Source organism: Lepidochelys kempii, chromosome 3, assembly GCF_965140265.1.
Source record: "Lepidochelys kempii isolate rLepKem1 chromosome 3, rLepKem1.hap2, whole genome shotgun sequence".
NCBI lineage: Eukaryota > Metazoa > Chordata > Testudines > Cheloniidae > Lepidochelys > Lepidochelys kempii.
In genome coordinates this window covers 62,200,578-62,219,865 of record NC_133258.1, presented here as the reverse complement: position 1 = coordinate 62,219,865, position 19,288 = coordinate 62,200,578, and the positions used below count along the sequence as shown (strand labels likewise).

The 19,288-nt window shown below is 39.1% G+C and overlaps 1 protein-coding gene across 2 annotated transcripts in view; it reads left to right on the top strand.

Moving 5' to 3' along the window:
• ELOVL4 (ELOVL fatty acid elongase 4) overlaps positions 1 to 19,288 on the top strand; it is a 65,484-nt gene that overhangs the window by 20,861 nt on the left and 25,335 nt on the right. For both annotated transcript variants that reach the window (XM_073336520.1, XM_073336521.1), the window contains 2 exons: positions 8,594 to 8,781; positions 12,329 to 12,409. In XM_073336520.1, coding sequence (XP_073192621.1) covers positions 8,594 to 8,781; positions 12,329 to 12,409 — 269 coding nt within the window. The remainder of the gene's footprint in view (positions 1 to 8,593; positions 8,782 to 12,328; positions 12,410 to 19,288) is intronic.

The following is a 19,288-nucleotide window of genomic DNA, read 5'->3' as shown; positions in this document are numbered from 1 at the left end:
AACTATAAGGCAGGCCAACAAAGAATTTGAGAAGCAATTTAATAAATGCACATAAGCTAAGAGTAATTTTTTAAAGTACATTAGAAGCAGGAAGGCTGCCAAACAAGCAGTGGAACCACTAGATGACACAGGTGTTAAAGAAGCACTCAAGGAAGACAAGGCCACTGCAAAGAAGCTAAATGAATTATTTGCAGTGGTCTTCACTTCAGAGGATGTGATGGAAATATTCACATCAGAGCTATTCTTTTTGAGTGACACGTATGAAGTACTGTCCCAAATTAATGTGTCAGTAGAAGAGGTCTGAGAACAATTTGATAAATTAAACAGTAAGAAGTCATCAGGTATTTGATATTCACTCGAGTTCTGAAGGAACTCCGACATGAAATGGTAGAACAACTAACTGTAGTATATAACCTATTGTTGAAACAAGGTGACTGGAACGTAGTTAATGTAATGCCAATTTTTAAAAAAGTGCTCCAGAGGCAATCCTGCAATTAACGGTCAGTTAGCCTAATTTCAGTACTGGGCAAATTGGTAGAAACTGTAGTAAAGAACAGAATTATCGGACACACAGATAAACATAATATGTTGGGAAAGAGTCAACACAGCTTTTATAAAGCTAAATCATGCCTCGCCAATCTATTAGAATATTTGAAGGAGTCAATGAGCATGTGGATCAGGGTAATCCTGTCAATATAGTGTACTTGAATTTTCAGAGAGCCTTTGACAAGGTCCATCATCAAAGGCTCTTAAGCAAAGCAGACAGTCATGCATAGCGGTGGGGGGGGGGTGCTGGAGCACCCCCCGGCTTGAAGTGGTTTCCATCATATACAGGGTTTACAGTTTGGTTCAATGGCTTTTATCACCCCCACTATACAAATTGTTCCCGCACCACTGCAGTCATGGGATAAGAGAGAAAGTCCTCTCGTGGATCAGTAACTGGTTAAAAGATAGGAAACAAAGGGTAGGAACAAATGGTCAGTTTTCACAATGGAGAGTGGTGAACAGCAAAGTCCCCTAATGATCTGTACTGAGACCTGTGCTGTTCAACATATTCATTAATGATCTGGAAAAGGGAATGAACAGTGAAGTGGCAAAGTTTGCAGATGATACAAAATTACTCAAGATAATTAAATCCAAAGCTGTCACAAAGGAATCTCACAAAACTCAGTGATTGGGCAACAAAATGGCAAATGAAATTCAACATTGATAAGTGCAAAGTAATGCACATCAGAAAAAAATAATCCCATCTATCTATCTATCGATCTATCTATCTATGCACACAATGATGTGTTCTAACTTAACTGTTACCACCCAAGAAAATTCTGGGAGTCACTGTGAGTAGTTCTCTGAAAACTTCAGCTTGATGCATAGCAGGAGTTAAAAAGGCTAAGAGACTGTTAGGAACTATTAGGAAGGGACAGAAAATGAAAGAGAAAGTATCATAATGCCATTATATAAATCCATGGTGTACCCATACCTTGAATACTGTGTCCTATCTCAGAAAGGATATAGTAGAATTGGAAAAGGTTCAGAGAAGGGCAGCAAAGATAATTGGGTATGGAATGGCTTCCATACAAGGAGAGACTAAAAAAATTATGGCTATGCAGCTTAAAAGAGACGACTAAGGGGAGATTGCTAGAGAGCTATAAAATCATGAAGGATGTGGAGAAGGTGAACAGAGGAGTGTTATTTACCCTTTCACGCAATACAAAAAGCAGGAGTCCTCTGATGAAATTAATAGGCAGCAGGTTTAATATAAACAAGAGGAAATACTTTTTCACATAAAGCACAACTAACCTATGGAACTCATTGCCATGGGGGATCGTGATGGCCAAAAGTATAACTGGGTTAAAAAAATAACTAGATAAGTTCACAGAGAATAGGTCTATCAATGGCTATCAGCCAGGATGGTCAGGGATGCAACCCCATCGTTGGGCAACGGTGAACATCTGATTACCAGAAGCCAGGAGTGTAAGACAGGGATGGATCACTCCATAATTGCTCTCCTCCTGAAGCTGTGCTCTCCTCCTGAAGCTCTGATATGGGCCAGTCAGAGACAGGATTCGGTGCAAGATGGACCATGGTTTGACCCAGTATGGCAGCTCTTGCATATGTACTAAATACTATGGTAGCATGAGCACAAGACTGCCACTGCCTCTGTGTTAGCTAGGACAAGTCATTTGACCCCCAATGCCCCCTTTTCCCCTATCTGTCTGACATTTTATATAGATATTTACCCTCTTTTCTTTATAAAATTCTTTACAGATGAAAAGCCCTATCAAAATGTAATTATTTGTATTTATTCATATTTCTGTCCTATAGTTCCCAAACTAAATTTGTCAGAATATAATGTGTTGTTAATGCTCTAAGCATGCAAAAATGTTATGGTGTGAGTTTGTGCAGAAAACAAGGATAAGACAGCTGAGGAGATTAACTAGTAGTTTCTTGATTATAATTATGTCTAATCCATGCACCTTTTATCCCCAAGCACTTTACAACATAGCTATACTGATATAGAAACTAAACTCAAGAATCACATCTCCTTCCCCTTAAAGGCATCGATTATCAGGTTCTCACTGAACCTCACTGAGGGCGTCTCCTTTGGGTGAAACATGTCCATTGTCCAAAGTCTCACCGTAATGGTAGGCAGGAGTTTGACAGGACATGAAGAATCTAGGGGTAGTTTTATAAGGTCCAGTCGTGTGCCTATTTTTGAGGTCCCTGTATGTATATGTAGCTGAAAAATACCATAGGCTGGAAGGGATGGGGACAGGGCTCAGGGTTACAACGTGGTGTGTGACATGTGCTGGAGTGGAAATATAGATCAGCCCCCACAATATTTTTATTGCAGGGGTACTAGCCCACACTGCCCTTGGTTTTGCCACACCTGTCATACACCTAAGAAGAGTGCACCCAGAGTGTGCGCCTGTGCGGACTTCGGGTGTTTGTACGATACAGGGATTTTGAAACGAGACTTCAGACAAGCAGGCCTATGATCTTTGCATCTCTTTGGGAGAGAGCAAGTCCCGTCAGTTCTGACAGGCCTAACATCAGTGCAGACACAACATCCGTTCACATTTAGCTATGAATGTGAATGATACTGTTATAAGTATTAGCACTAAAGTCCCCTTCAGGTCAATGTGAATTTGTGCCATGACAGCACTAGAGAACGCAATCCTGGACCACTTCTGAAATCCAGAGGTTTCAGGATCAGTTTTATGTTTATCTCAACATAAAGTGTTTTTACTAATTAAGCCAATAGAGATATAATGATAGCCTGAATTCTACCCCATCGGAGGCAGAACGTTGCCAAAGAGGGAAGAACCTGACCTGTTCCAGATGGTAACAATACAATGCCCAATTTACAACTGGGAAAATTAGCTCATCAAAGCAGATTGATTGGTTTACTTTTTCCCTGCCTGGGAAGAGGATGATAATGGGAACTCTCACCAAAGCCTGGTCACCTTTTAGAGTTAGAGTTGTGGGCTATGCCTCTCCTGATGCCTGCATTGTCCATCTCCACTCTGGTTTCTTTGCACGTATGGTATTTGAGAGACTCAGAGTTTTTCTGTTCCAGACATTTTCTCCAGTCATTTCCATTGGGTTGTAGTTCCCCTTGATGCAGAAGAAGGAATTGCTTTATTATGCTGGAAGTTGCTGGGACTCATATGGTCTCCCTCTGCTCCCATTTCAATACTGGCATATTAGTCATTCAGTGTCTTTTGAACTGCTGGCTGGAGATTAAAGGGAAGATCTTCTGATGCAATCTTGCCCCTTTGCCCTGCTCAGGCAGTACAAAGAGGCTGTGAACCAACTGGATCTCTTTTTGTTCCTGTGTTGCCACACCCTGGCAGCCCTCCATGTATGAGATGAGAAGGTGATGTGGCCAGAGCATGCTACTTTTTGGCTACTCCCAGCTCTCAGATGGCCCGGAACTGACTCCAGAATCTAGAAGCCATAACTGGTTCCATTGCAGATACTCTCTTATCTTTGCTTGGCAGAAGCTGAGCACAGTTGAGAATCTGCGTCAATTATTTCATTCTGTTAGGAAGCTGAGGTTCTGTTCTTTCTGGTGGTATAAGCATTGCACTTGTTTACCTCAATTTGCTAGAGAGAAAGCAGTTGCTAAAATTGAATGGTAATAGAAGTGTGGGTGGGATGGTAAAATGGTAATCATCACAATGTGATTTCTGGGAAAATATTTAGCATCTTGCTAGGGCTGGAAACAGATGCTGCAGTGCTGAGTATCCCAGACTTTGAGTACTGTAAAATCATGGTTCTCATACTCTTCACAGATTGGATCATATTTTAATAGAGATACTGTCCCAAGAACTGTGTTAATTACGGTCACCTCTTGCCCTTAATGTTTTCTCCCATTCTCACCCGGTCTGTTCCACTATATCTCTCTAGCACAGTTGTCAACTTTCATGCAGTAAATAAGCACCCTGACTTTCACAATAAACTTAATAAAAATCAAGCTAATCCCATTTCAAAACAAGCCAATTCCTAAGAACCCCAACACTCTATGTGACTAGATTTCCCGCCTCCCCAGCGTGCAGTCTGGGACTGTGGTGGGCCCGCTGTGCACCCCTGACTCTCTCCCCCCCCTTGCTTGCTGGGAGCCGATCAAAAAAAGGGAAGCAACAAGCTGCAACAAGCTACAAGCCAAAAACTTGTCAACAAGCAACTCACAAACCAATTAAGCCAAAACCAAGCCCAATTTCTGCTTTTTTTCCCCACGGGTTTGGCATGTCTACTCTCTGGTTCACTGTAAATGTTTCTCTGCCACTTGGTCCACTTCTCTTTTCCCTCTACATACTTCCCTGATGCTTGGGTCTTCTCTCCCCTGCAGAAGTTGCCTAGCTGCCTGGTTCCCTTATCCTATTGGCTCCTCTTATTCTAACAGGACCAGTCCTGCTAGTGGCTCCAGTTTTTGAGTCTGTCTTCTATTCCCTTTCCTCTTCCTATTAAATAGTAACAGCCCCCTAGTGGAAGTAGTTAGCCTGGTTTCTGTTCCCTCTATTTAGGCCTCCAAGCTCTTAATTGCAAAGAAAAGTGTCTGGAAGTGGGGAGGAAGCGCCAGCACCATGTGATTTGTCCTTCCTGCAGGCCACAGTCCAGGAAATTCTGCTATACAGAACTTGTTAAAAGCCCAGGTGGTTTTGAGATATCAGACCTAAAATGTAGTTCTAAGTTGTACAAATGGAAATTTTATGTTTTATAGTTCTCTCATTGATTCTGTATCAGAATTGCACAATTTACAAATGAAAAGATGGGGTTTCTGTCAGCCCTGCAACTTAACCTGAGATCAAGAAGTTATATATTAGTTCAGGATTATGCAACATGACCAGTAATAAAGATTCTGCATGCCAAATTTTACCCTTAGTTACATATGTATACCTATATTTCTTTCAGTGAGGTTGCACAAGTATAACCGAGGGCAAAATTTTAAGACAGTGATATTCCACAAGTGACCCTGTAATTGAAATTTAGTTAATAATACCACTAGTAGTGCATGAGCCAGAAAATAATCCTGTTCACTCTCCTACAGCTGTGCTGACGGTAATGAACAAGTTAGTCTTCGTATGTAGAGTAACTAGATACAATTCTGAGTACAGATAAAAAGCAGATCTGCTGATTAAACTGGTGCCATTTTTTACAGTTATTTTTCAAAGTGGAGCCATGCTTTAATTACTGCATCTCAAAGATGTCACTACGTCCTCAGACTAGCAGTGCTTTTTTTTGACACTGAACCAGGACTTAGTATAGCAAATTCTGGGCCTTTAAGTATAACTTCAGATCTCTGGAGTGGTGCTCTTGAGTGACTCATTGAATCTGTAAATAAAACCTTTGTCTCCCACATGGCAGCACAGGGTACTCTCACTAAGCCAGCCCTTTGAACTGTTTTATTTAGTAGTTTTCCAATACTCTTATTACCTCTAGATCTGAGGCATAGGACACTGACCTATATATCAAGTATAACAATTGGTCCTGCATTAAACTTAGTGTGGTTAAGTTAATTAATGCCTAATTTAAACTAGTATAAAAGCAATTAAATTTTGAGTTCTCTGGTTTACCACATTTATGTGTATCCATACTTGAACCTGAATGACATTGGTGCCAATTCATTTTGTTGCAATAATGTGACTGTAATTTGTGATGGACAATGATACAATTGTTTTTTGTGGACCTGACCAATATAATTTGCCTCACACAGTAATTCCCTAGCTTTTGAATTGTGTACACTAATTTGCATTTTTCTAACCTTTTTAAAAATGTAATGTTACTAAAATACTTTCTTTTGTTTTAAAAAAATGAATGATCAGTGAAAGGACAAGTGCTTTATCTCTTAACTGCCAAGCCCATCTATACCAGGTAGGATAGATGTTATACGAACCTTTAAAAGAAGCAGTGAGAAACGAAGAAGCATCCTTTAAAAAGTGGAAGTTAAATGCTAGTGAGGAAAATAGAAAGGAGCATAAACTCTGGCAAGTGAAGTGTGAAAATGTAATTAGGAAGGCCAAAAAAGAATTTGAAGAACAGCTAACCAAAGATTCAAAAAGTAAGAACAAATTTTTTTTTCAGTACATCAGAAGCAGGAAGCCTGCTAAACAACCAGTGGGGCCACTGGACGATCGAGATGCTAAAAGATGATAAGGCCATTGCGGAGAAACTAAATGAATTCTTTGCATCGGTCTTGACGGCTGAGGATGTGAAGGAGACTCCCAAACCTGAGCCATTCTTTTTAGGTGACCAATCTAAGGAACTGTCCCAGATTGAGGTGTCATTAGAGGAGGTTTTGGAACAAATTGATAAACTAAACAGTAATAAGTCACCAGAAACAGATGGTATTCACCCTAGAGTTCTGAAGGAACTCAAATGTGAAATTGCAGAACTACTAACTGTAGTTTGTAATCTATCATTTAAATCAGCTTCTGTACCAAATTACTGGAGGATAGCTAATGTGACACCAATTTTTAAAAAGGGCTCCAGGGGTGATCCTGGCAATTACAGGCCAGTAAGCCTGATTTCAGTACCGAGCAAACTGGTTGAAACTATTGTAAAGAACAAAATTGTTGGACACATAGATGAACATAATTTGTGGGGGAAGAGTCAACATGGTTTTTGTAAAGGGAAATCGTTCCTCACCAAGCTACTAGAATTCTTTGAGGAGGTCAACAAGCATATGGACAAGGGGAAATCCAGTGGATATAGTATACTTAGATTTTCAGAAGGCCTTTGACAAGGTCCCTCACCAAAGGCTCTTAAGCAAAGTAAGCTGTCACGGGGTAAGAGGGAAGGTACTCTCATGGATTGGTAACTGGTTAAAAGATAGGAAACAAAGGGTAGGAATAAATGGCCAGATTTCAGGATGAAGAGAGGTAAATAGTGGTGTCCCCCAAGAGTCTGTACTGAGACCAATCCTATTCAACATATTAATAAATGATCTGGAAATAAGGTAAATAGTGAGGTGGCAAAATTTGTAGATGATACAAAACTACTCAAGATAGTTAAGTCCCAAGCAGACTGCGAAGAGCTATAAAAGGATCTCACAAAACTGGGTGACTGGGCAACAAAATGGCAGATGAAATTCAAAGTTGATAAATGCAAAGTAATGCACATGGGAAAACATACTCTCAACTATACATATAAAACGATGGGGTCTAAATTAGCTCTTACCATTCAAGAAAGAGATCTTGGAGTCATTGTGGATAGTTCTCTGAAAACATCCACTCAGTGTGCAGTAGCAGTCAAAAAAGCGAACAGAATGTTGGGAGTCATTAAGAAAGGGATGGATAATAAGACAGAAAATATCATATTGCCTCTATATAAATCCATGGCACACCTACATCTTGAATACTGCGTGCAAATGTGGTTGCCCCATCTCAAAAAAGATATACGGGAATTGGAAAAGGTTCAGAAAAGGGCAACAAAAAAGGTATGAAACAGCTTCCATATGAGCAGAGATTAATAAGACTGGGACTTTTCAGCTTGGAAAAGAGACGACTTGGGGGTTGGGGGGGATATGCTAGAGGTCTATAAAATCATGAGTGGTATAGAGAAAGTAAATAAGGAAGTGTTATTTACTCCTCATAACACGAGAACTAGGGGGTCACCAAATAAAATTAATAGACAGCAGGTTTAAAACAAACAAAAGGAAGGTTTTTTTACACAATGCACAGTCAACCTGTGGAACTCCTTGCCAGAGGATGTTGTGAAGGCCAAGACTATAACAGGTTCAGAAAAGAACTAGATAAATTCATGGAGGATAGGTCCATCAATGGCTATTCGCCAGTATGGTCAGGGATGATGTCCCTAGCCTCTGTTTTCCAGAAGCTGGGAATGGGCGATGGGATGGATCACTTGATGATTACCTGTTCTGTTCATTCCCTCTGGGGCACTTGGCACTGGCCATTGTCGGAAGACAGGATGCTGGGCTAGATGGACCTTTGGTCTGATCCAGTATGGCTGTTCTTAACTTTTAAGAAATGTGATGCCTAAATTACAGTGAAATATATTTTATTTAAACTTAATGAAAAAATATGTAGTTTGTTATTTCAGTTAATTTGTTGTGTTTTATTTCCCTCAGACAAACGTGTTGATGACTGGTTCTTGATGCAATCTCCATTTCCAACACTGACTATAAGCACGCTTTACCTCCTCACTGTCTGGCTGGGTCCCAAGTGGATGAGGAGAAGAGAACCCTTCCAATTGCGCTTCTTATTGATTAGCTACAACTTTGGAATGGTTCTACTTAACTTCTATATTTTCAAAGAGGTTGGTCTTGTATTTTTATACTTTTGAATTGTGGTAGAATTCACAACTTTGACAGTGTTAGATAAATTGTATCATTTTTATATTCTCTGGATAATTTTACTCGCTGTTTTGGAAGCTGAATACATTGATTGGATATTTTAGAGCTCTGCTGGAATTGGTATATATCACGAGTTTGTGAATCAGCGTACTGTAAAAGCATATATGTAGGAGTCATGTAGAATAGCTTGACTTATTAATACTTTGTTTTAACTCTGATAGTAAAAATCCTTTTTGAGTGGAAGGCATGTCTGTCCCTGCATCAGATTCTTCTCACAAGTACCCAATTCTGGAGCAGATCAACGGAAGTCAGTGGAGTTATTCTAGATTTATACCAGTGTAACTAAAATGAGAATTTGGCACACTGTCTTTAGGTTTTTTCTGCAAGGTCTCAGACAGGCTATTATGTTAGAAACTGAAGGGTAGCTACATTATATTAACTTGTATTTTCAATGTATGTCTGCAAAATATTAATGAGGTAATGGAAATTCAAACTTTTGTTGATCTTTAGAATGAGAACAAAAGAGGTAAATCATATTTTCTTTTAGTTAAGGGCAGTGAGGCAAAATTTTACAATAGTATTTCTACTCAGTTCATAGAGTTTTCTGTTGAAAAACATGAGATTTCACAAACAAGGATTTATGATAGCCAAGTTACTTGGTCTTGCTGCCTGCTACACTTCACCTTTCTTAGGCCTTGTTTACATGGGTAAATTGACCAGCATGGCTAAAGCAGAGTATGTTACTCCTCAGTAGCTATTCTGGAATAGCTCCCTAGTGGACACTTTATTTCAGAATAGAGTATTCCTAAAGGGAGTTATTAAGGAATAACTATCGCAGAATATTTTATTCTGCTACAGTTATGACAGTAAATTTCCTTGTGTGGGCAGTGCCTTAATGGGATCATGTTCAGTGACCTAAGCTTGAATTATCTTGCATATAACTTTATAAGGTGAGAAATATTCACCTGAATGCTCTGATTAATAGAACATCCCTTACTGCTTTTTAGTGCAATTCACATCAGTTCAGCAAACATTTTGCTGATTTAAAATTTGTGACTATCTTCATTCACTTGCTGAAAATCTTTCTTCAGATTAACTCCTTGATGGAAGAATTTAGATTTTGCTAGCACAAGATCTGTTGCCAGGAGCCTGGAATTAAGCAAGTGAACTGTGCAGTTGAAACTAACCGCTTTTGGAAACTGGACTCTTAAAAACTCTATTTTTATGTGTTCACCATAGAAGTGGTATTGTTCCCGACAATTATTTTTTCATATGGGCCCAGGGCTTCTTTTACAGCATTGTTTGTCTATGTGGAAGCTACTTGTGTGAAGACCTATTCAGTAGAACGAATTTTAACCTCCGTGAAAGTCCTCTCGCTATTAGATTATTCAGAGCATACTGGACCACATTCCTCTCCAGTTTACACCACCTAGTGAAGACAATAGGATTGCAAAGAGTATATGTTAAAGCAGAATTTGACTCACTGTGTGTCTCATCTAATTGCAAAGAATAAACAGTGCAGTGTCAGCACTACATTTGATTTCTTCAGCTAAAGGTGGGAAAGGTAAGGCAACTCCAGGGTCCTTTCTGAAGACTTGTAATACAGGTAGTGTATGCTGGAGAGGGGGAAAGAGAGATTGTTGATCTAAAAATAATATATTCTGTAGTTGCTGTCACATTACATCACTTTTTCAGGTAGATGGCCACCTTCAGCACTAAGTTTCGAAATGTTAGTGCTAATTAAAAACTTAATGTCAGTTTATTCATGGTCACAAGCACTGCTTATCTTGTGAACTTTGCATTGAAGAACACTGGTGTAAAAGCTGCAAATCAAAATCCTCAAGACTCTTCTCCATTCTTTTAATGGACAGCAAGACCAATTTCAGGATACTCTCAGTGTGTTACTCTGCTCCTGTAGTAGAATCTTTAAAGTTACCACAGTGGTATTGGAATTCCCCACTGCACCAAGTTCAGCTTCAAAAAAACAGTTCTACTACCTACTGCTATCATTGAAATGTCTCTGGTGTGTTTATCTAATGTTAAAGCTATCACTAGTAACTGGTACAAATCAGATTACCCAGTAAACTCAATAGACATTAGGTATCATCTTTAAACTTCAGAATGCTGTCCAGGTATCCTTCCTGATGGCTAAATCCATCAACAACCTTGGAAACCTTTTGACTATGACACTTACAGATTTTTTTTAAGGCCAGAAAGGACCATTTAGATCATCTTGTCTGACCTGTATAACACAAACTGTAGAATTTTACCCACTTTCCCCTGATCCACGTGAACTCATTAGGTGGGATCAGGCCAGTAAGTGGGCTGGTCTTACAATGAATTGTAAGAGGACTCAGTGGGCTATGCTGATTTAATTGTTCTCTCTCCCTATTAACTCTTTTTTGAAGGTCGTTTTTGTCATCTCTCCCTTTCAGCATGTATATACAGCAACTAGTGAAGCTTGATGCCCTGAGCTGCAGATTTATCAGTATCTGAATGACATGCAACTTTACACCATCTCTTTGTTAGCTACTCTGTTCTTTTCCTCCTCTTCCAGTATCTGACAGAGATGGGGACACAGAGCAGTAAATTCATTGAAGATTGATCTGAATAACATAGAAGTGACTGCTCAGTAGAGGCTGGAATAGAGGCTGCATTCTCTTCTGGAGGTCATCTATATAACCATTCTATGCCATTCTGGCTGACAGCCTAGAAGTTGGACCTGATTCATTGCTGTCTTTGAATTTGGAGACATGGCGGGGGAGGGAGGCAGCATGACATACCTTTTTAAAGTTGACCAAAAGGCTGTGGCCCCTCCCTTCAGATGAGAACGTATAACAGTGATTGAAAACTTTATCTCCTGCAGGCTAAATTACTGCAAAGTGCTTTATTTGGGATGACCCTTCCAGAGCACTTGGAAGCTTCTGCTGGTACAGAATGCAGCAGTTAGCCTCAAAGTGGTGTGTATATGAACACATTATACCACTGCTTTTTACTGGTTTTGTATTTGCCTCTGTGTACATTTCCAAGTGTTGGTTACAATATTATAGCTCTGAATGATCTAGGTCCCAGCTATCTAAGAGATCATTTTCTCTCCCTATATCTGATCATAGAATTACACTTCTTGTTGGTTTCATTAAGGGATTCTGTGTCTCAGAAACGTGCTCCCTCTGATGGCAGGTTCCATGTATGAATGGCTTTAGGTCACAGTGGAAGTTATCATTTATTCTGTTCTCTAAATATCTTGCAGATTATTCAGTTTATTTTTTTTTCTGAGTATTTTATGTTTAATTTAGGGGACCACTTGTTTTGACACCACAAGATATGAAAAAGTACATTGTTAAAACTAAATATTGACCACTTTTTAAATAGCATCTTTGTATTGTAAATAAAAATTATTTAAAATACTGCTTTTGGAGTAAGTGTATAAGAACACTAAAATCATTCATAAATAATAAAATTATCTTTTTATGGACTCATTCCCCTCATATATAATTTTAATATTTTCAGCTATTTTTGGCATCCAGAGCTCAAGGGTACAGCTATATCTGCCAGACAGTGGATTATTCAGATAATATTTATGAAGTCAGGGTGAGTACCCTTTTTATGTACTGTTATTCTGCACAGACAAGAGTGTATTTTAAGCTTTAACTCAACAAGTCTGAAAACCACATGTTTAGAAGCAAAAGGTATTGATCATCTTCCCTCTCTTCACCCCATGCTCTTCTGCAATCCTCTGCTTCCTTCCATGGTTAGCTTCATGTCATCTTTCGCTCACTTCCAAAAGACAGACTAATACCATATGATAACATACATTGCATAAACTTATATTAATATGCAGTTTTCAAGAGATACATTCTAAATAAAGTCAGGAAATGCAAATATTAAAATTCTCATACCACTGTGGATTTGCTCACATACTTCTCCTTTTGTATGGCTTAAAAATAGCAGTGTTAGATGTGCAAGTCTAGGCCAGCAATCCAACTGATTGTTTCAGGTGCCAGAGTGGATTTCAGAGATACCACTGGGATATGATTGGGACATTGATTGACAAGGAGTTCCATAGTTTGAAGTCTATTTCCACAGTCACAGATAGGCTTGTTTCTCAGTGCCCATTTATGGAGAAAGTAGGTGCATCTGCCGTCTGATGTGTGGATGTGATTCAGAGTGGATCATATTTTCTGTGGGAGTGAAAAGCCACAGGGTTCTTTGGCTGAGTCCTTGCTGAGGCATTTATTCGGGATATTGACATCTTTCCACCTTGCTTACCTGTAGTCTTTGGAGGAAAACCCAAATCTTTGAGCTTTTGAGCTGTAACCCACAAAAAAGTTTTCTGGATTTGAGTTGAAATCTTGGTATATTATTTAGGTCTTCATGTATTGGAAGATTCTTGTTTCCTTAAATAAGATGGAAGAATTCGCATGTTTCAATGACTTTGGGGGGTGGGGTGGATATACACTACTACAGGAAGCCATGGTTGTGTGATTGACTTCACTGTGCCCGTAATAATCTAAACAATGGTGTTAAATTAAGAATGGACAAGTGATGTGTAGGAGCGGTGTATCCAGATTGGTTAGCAGTATTCTCTGTACAGTAGACAAGGACCGGTGAAGAGGAGCGTAGAGTTTTTGCAGCAGCTCTCCAGGTCATTCCTGCTAGTTGCTGGATGAGATTTACACACATTTTTATTTTGTTGTGAATTTTTTCAGATATTGTCGGCATGTGAAGCTTCAGTCTAATGTCACACCAAGATATTTCAGGGTGGGAATATGTCATATCTACTGGCCACAGAAATCTGCATGGAGTTCCACCTTTCCTTTTGATGTTTAGAAAAATTCTGACATAATAGTCTTAGAGGGGTTTGGTTTTAGCCTCCAGTATAAAAAATATTCTTCCATGATTTTAAGGTGACACACTGAACATCCTGGATGATATTTTCAAACGTACTTAAAAGACTCAGTGAGACTTAAGTGCTTCTGAAGGTTTTGGCCACTTTACATGAAAACTTAGTTTTAACAGTCTAATCCAAAATAGTGTTTATATAATGCTGTTTAATATGTTTAATTAGTAGAATATCCTAAACAAGAACAAAATCCCTTCCCTGAACGGTTGTCTAGCTATGGGTAAAACTCAAAAAGTCCACAGTCTGCTTAAACATCCTAACAGCATGGAAATGAAGAAAAGAATCGCAATTGTCATCATCATCACCACCACTTTATATCAGTTGCATGGCCAATATTGCAAAGCATGAGCAGGAGTAGTGACTCTATATGCAGGATTTTTAGGTCATGTTGTCAGAAATCCTTCACCTTCACCATTGCCATGTTCTTTGCCTCGTGCAGAGCACTGCTGCAGAGCTCAATTCTGTGAAGTACTAGATGTCCTACTACTTTTGCTGACCTCTCAATGGCTCACCTCTTGCACAATGTAATCAAAATAATTCTATTGCATTTTGGACCTTCTGAAACCCCTCTGAGGAAGAGAGGTCACCTGTCATAATACATAAAAGAACACAATACAGTGAATAAAAAGAAAATGGCATATGCTACAGACATTATGTATGCCCAGTGCGAGCAAGATAACATTGCCAAAAGGAACCTTAACTTTATCAAACTTCATGATAAGTTCTTGATAAACTTTCAGAAGAGAAGCTTAAATGAATTCACAGATTCTAAACCTAAACCATAATGCCTAGGTTTCCAGTTGATCTAGTTGGAATATGGTGGGAAAAATACAAATTGAATAATACCTATTATTTTACTAAAATAGCAGTAATTGGTTGGTAATACCAAACCAATCTTTTATAGACTTTGTCCAATATCAAAAGTTGATTTTCATAACAAAATATCTGATCATTCTTCTGAGTGTATTCCAAATTTATGACAAATTAATGATATGCTAGTTACATTTTAGGTACAATTATTTTTTAAAAAACTTTGTATTCTGTAAAGACATAACACAATTAAATCTGCACAGTTTCATAGGCGCATTTCCTCCTCCTGTAATACAAGACATTCCAAAAGTTGTTACCTAATAGGGAGTTCGAATTTAATTTCCAGACAGTTTCAGTAGGTCCTGCATATGTATTAAGGACTTAATCTCATGAATCCTTTCTTTGACCAGATAGAAATCTTTACTTTAAAACAAAATATTTCCTGATACTCAATTTTCTTTAATTAAATTAGTAAAAATAATCTTAGGAGTATCCAAATCAGTTTTGGTTGCTCTTTCACTTGAAAGTTTACCGTCTGTAAACTTTTTATCATACCTTAAATTGGTGGCATATGTTCTAATAGATCTAGATTAAAAAAACCAACTAGTTTTAGATTTGAATCAAGACCGCTAATTTAATAGCCCAAATATCTCTCTGAAGATGAGTGTCTGTATTGGAATATATATTGTCACTGGTAATAGAATAACCAGTGGATAAAGTTGTCAGGAGTGTAGGAAAATTAATGGCTTGATCTTGCACTATTCAAGTCAATGGGAGTTCTTCCAGTGATTTGAATGGCAGCAGGCTCAATCCCTAAGGAACTTGTACTATTAACCAGCAACTTCAACCCTCTAGGTGGTGCAGAGATTCAGCAGCTACAACTCCAGCCTATCAGACGGCATAGTAGACTAGATAGAAATCTCGGAATCAATCCTCTAGAAGAGACTAAAAGTTAACAACTTTTTCTAACAAAATTTGAACCTGTTGATTTTTAAAATGGCTGCTACCAAGTTGAATTTTGATGTTCAACATGCAGATATATATGGCACCAAAATTCACCAGAAATGTTTGATATACCAATGGTTTGTGCATGAACTTATCATTGAAATCAAACTGTACTTCTCAGTCTATTAAGAAGAGAAATGAGAAGACACAAATCATGGTTTTAACACCTATTGCACCCTAATATTCAACTTTTGATAGCTTTGAGTCATCTATATATTTTAATATTAGAAATAAGTTAGTCAAACACAGAAGCTGTTTTCTCATAAAAAGTGAAATCATTTTCTCAATTTCTTGCATGCTTAGTATTTGTATAGTATGTAATGCTTTGTAGTTTGACCAGAATTAACATAGACATTCTGGCAATGGTACATTTTTTTACAAACAAAGCAACAGTCGTTAGCTGAGGTGGTTTATAACATTCATATTGGTTACAGCTGAAGATAAACTGGTAGTAATGGAACTGGTAGTAAGTCTCAACAGATCAACCCCAGTTTCCTACAGTCTCTACTTGCTTCTTGGCAAATAACACAGAGAAGATGGGCATGAAGTCAGTGAACAAGGATTGCATAGAATACGGGAGGCAACAGCCATTAGAAAGAAACTACACAATATCATATACGGTGAGGCCATTGACAGAACTGAGTCCATCATTCATTCAGAACAGGCAGTATCAATTGTGTGGCACAGAAATTGCTATGCCCAATACACTGACAAGGGCAAATTCCAGAGGCTACAGAACACAAGAGTATGTGGCAGGCTGTAGTTTTCTCATTAAAAACAATCAGTGTCCGTAATACAAGACAGTCCAGTTTTGTGAAACCTATGAACTGGAGATGTTTTGACAAGATGTGTGTCATAAACAGAGACTCATCTCTGTTACTACATTCAAGATGAGTGAACAGATAATAAGTGCAGGTGCATTTGACCACAAAATGAGTGTTCATTTAGGTGGAGTAAATGACCTCATAGCTGCTGAATCTAACTTGTTACATCTTGTTTATGAGGTCTATGATGAAGAAGAGTGATGGCACCAAAATTACTGATACAGCAATGCGTTGGCTTCAAAGTGAGCTTCAGCATGCAGCCAGCTGAGGTACAGCATCATCACTGCAATCTTGTAAAGGAAACTGGCACTGAAATTCCACACTCCTACATCAGTCATAGATCATCATTTAAGGAAAAACTCCAAGCTCATATTGGAGATTTATTTCAGTTCCTTTCATTGTCTGATTGGTCTCCTGCTGAGAGACAAACACTCTTAATTCCAGCCAAGTATAAATACATATCCAAATCACTAATAATTCTTGCCAAGATGATAAAATGGCTGTCCCCATTTACCATCCCCAAGGAGACATATTTCTGTCACTGGGTACATGTTGCATTTGAAATTCTAGGAGATACTTTGTCACACCCTGGCCGCAAAGGTTTCAGGGTCAGTGAGGATGATGTCTTGCTTGCATTCCAGATAGCCTGCACATGTTCCTCAGGTGCTGTACGAAGACGATGGTAATAAAGAGAACTCTGAGAAACAAGAATTGAAATTCAAGGTGCTTAGTGTAGCTCAATATTTTGTATATGGTGTGAGTATTGGAAGGAAATGGACACTAAAGCATATTGGTCTTGGGTGAACCCTCCATCAGGCAACAAGGTCAAAACAACTTGTTCAGACTTTTCCATAAGACTAGCCACTGCATTAGTTATGAAGAAATCCTAAAAGTGGATTCTAAAATCCTAGCAGAGAAAACCCTACAAAGTATGGAAGCTGAGAATGATGATGTTATTCCTTCCAGCTTGTTCTCAGGATGCTTTTTTCTCTATGCAGCCACCAATACTGACACAAATTATGTGTTTTCTGGATGTCAAACACAAGTTCCATGCAACCCAAGTTACTGCTTGGCAAAGAGGACTTGCCCCATATCTCATGTTGAATCATTTAAAACCATCAAACAACAGCACACTTAATGTTGCTGATGCAATTGACACAGTCTTGTCAGCCAATGTAAGAAATGGTAAAGCTAAACCAGTATTCATGGACCATGTTTGCAAAGAGTGATACTCTGAATCTGAAGAAAACTGCAAAGCTGCGGATGCAGGCAAGAGCTTCTGATTTAGCTTTTATTGTTAAACGTCAAGACCCCAAGATGTGGGTTTCAGCCAGTTGCACATGACAACTAGCACTGGATACCAGCCAATCATTCGTGTGCCTGCCCAAGACCTAGACATCCTCAGTGCTGTTGTACAGAGATGCAAACGTGTCAGTACTTGGCCAGCAGTATGTGGTTCTAAACGTTGATGAATCGCTGTACTATAAACTGATGGAACTAAAAAGGGCACACCAGGGTACAGAGAATGGCTTATTCCATGATTAGGTGGCCTCCATATCTCAATAAGCTTTCAAAGACATATAGGCCAGCACATACAGGCTTGAGGGCTAGCAGATGACTGTATTGAAAGTGGAGTTCTTGGACCAAATCAGCAGAACAAGCTGTGAACCATGTCAGCTCACATGCCAGGGTGATCCAGGACTACAAGCAACGTTTCAAGCATTGTGTTCATAGAATATCAGGGTTGGAAGGAACCTTATCTAGTCCAACCCCCTGCTCAAACCAGGACCAATCCCAATTTTTGCCCCAGATCCCAAAATGGCCCCCTAAATGGTTGAACTCACAACCCTGGGTTTAGCTGGCCAATGGTCAAACCACTGAGCTATCTCTCCCCCCTACTTCTTCCACAACTCTTGGACTTTATAGTAGCACATAATCAAGAGCTTAAAGAGGATATTGTCAAAGCCGATCAGTCACATTCTTATGATGAGTTCATGTCACTTCGTCTTTGTAATTCACAAAAATTTTGAAATCCCACCTCCACATTGGTGACCAGTTGAGGTGAAGATAGTAGGAACTTCAGGTTTTGGTGGTGGTACATGGAAATGATGGTCCTACTGCTCATGCTCAACCATGCCCAGAGAGAAAGAAATTGGGAGCTGCATCTCGTCACCTTCAAATGTGTGATGTCATTCTTCATGAGAGATAACCACACAAACTGTGCAATGTGGGGTACCATCTGCACTGTAGAAATGCATCCACTACCACCTGAAGTGCTCAAGGAGTTCCAGCAAGGGAACTTCATTGTCAAGAAATCATGTCAGAAGTTCAACTGAATGGACCTTGATCAGACCCATAAGTGGCTTAATGGCATAAGAAAGAAAGGAGGTGGAATTATAGGCATCACCAAGATTTGTTCAGCCCCCCAGCAGATGGGCCTTGTCTTACAAGCTGAGAGCCCATATTGCAGCAGACACCAGAGCCAAGTTCCACGTTGGCTTGGATGACCAGCTTATTTGCAATGAGTCAAGAAAGGCAAGGAAGCAACGTGACAATGAAGATGAGGATGCACTCTGACTAATACTTCAAAGGTTCAAAGTTTTCTCTGGGGAGGAACCAACCACTTAATTGCAAAATACTTCAACAAGAAATCTGGCTACTGAAGCCATGCAAAGCACACTGTTGAATGGAAAGATCCTAAGACCAGTGCATTTGGACAGCTTTGTGGAGAAAGTTTATGACATAAGAGGGGATGGCTGGATATGTACACATTCAGAATCCACTGACAAAAAATAATGCTCCAACTTTTTTCCTGCTATATGGGGTGAGAAAAGAAGTCAAAGGAAAGGTTTTAACCATGAAGGCCGACAGAAATATTCTTCAGTGACTAAACGCAGCCTGTGGATTTGCAATAAAATTTGAAACCTG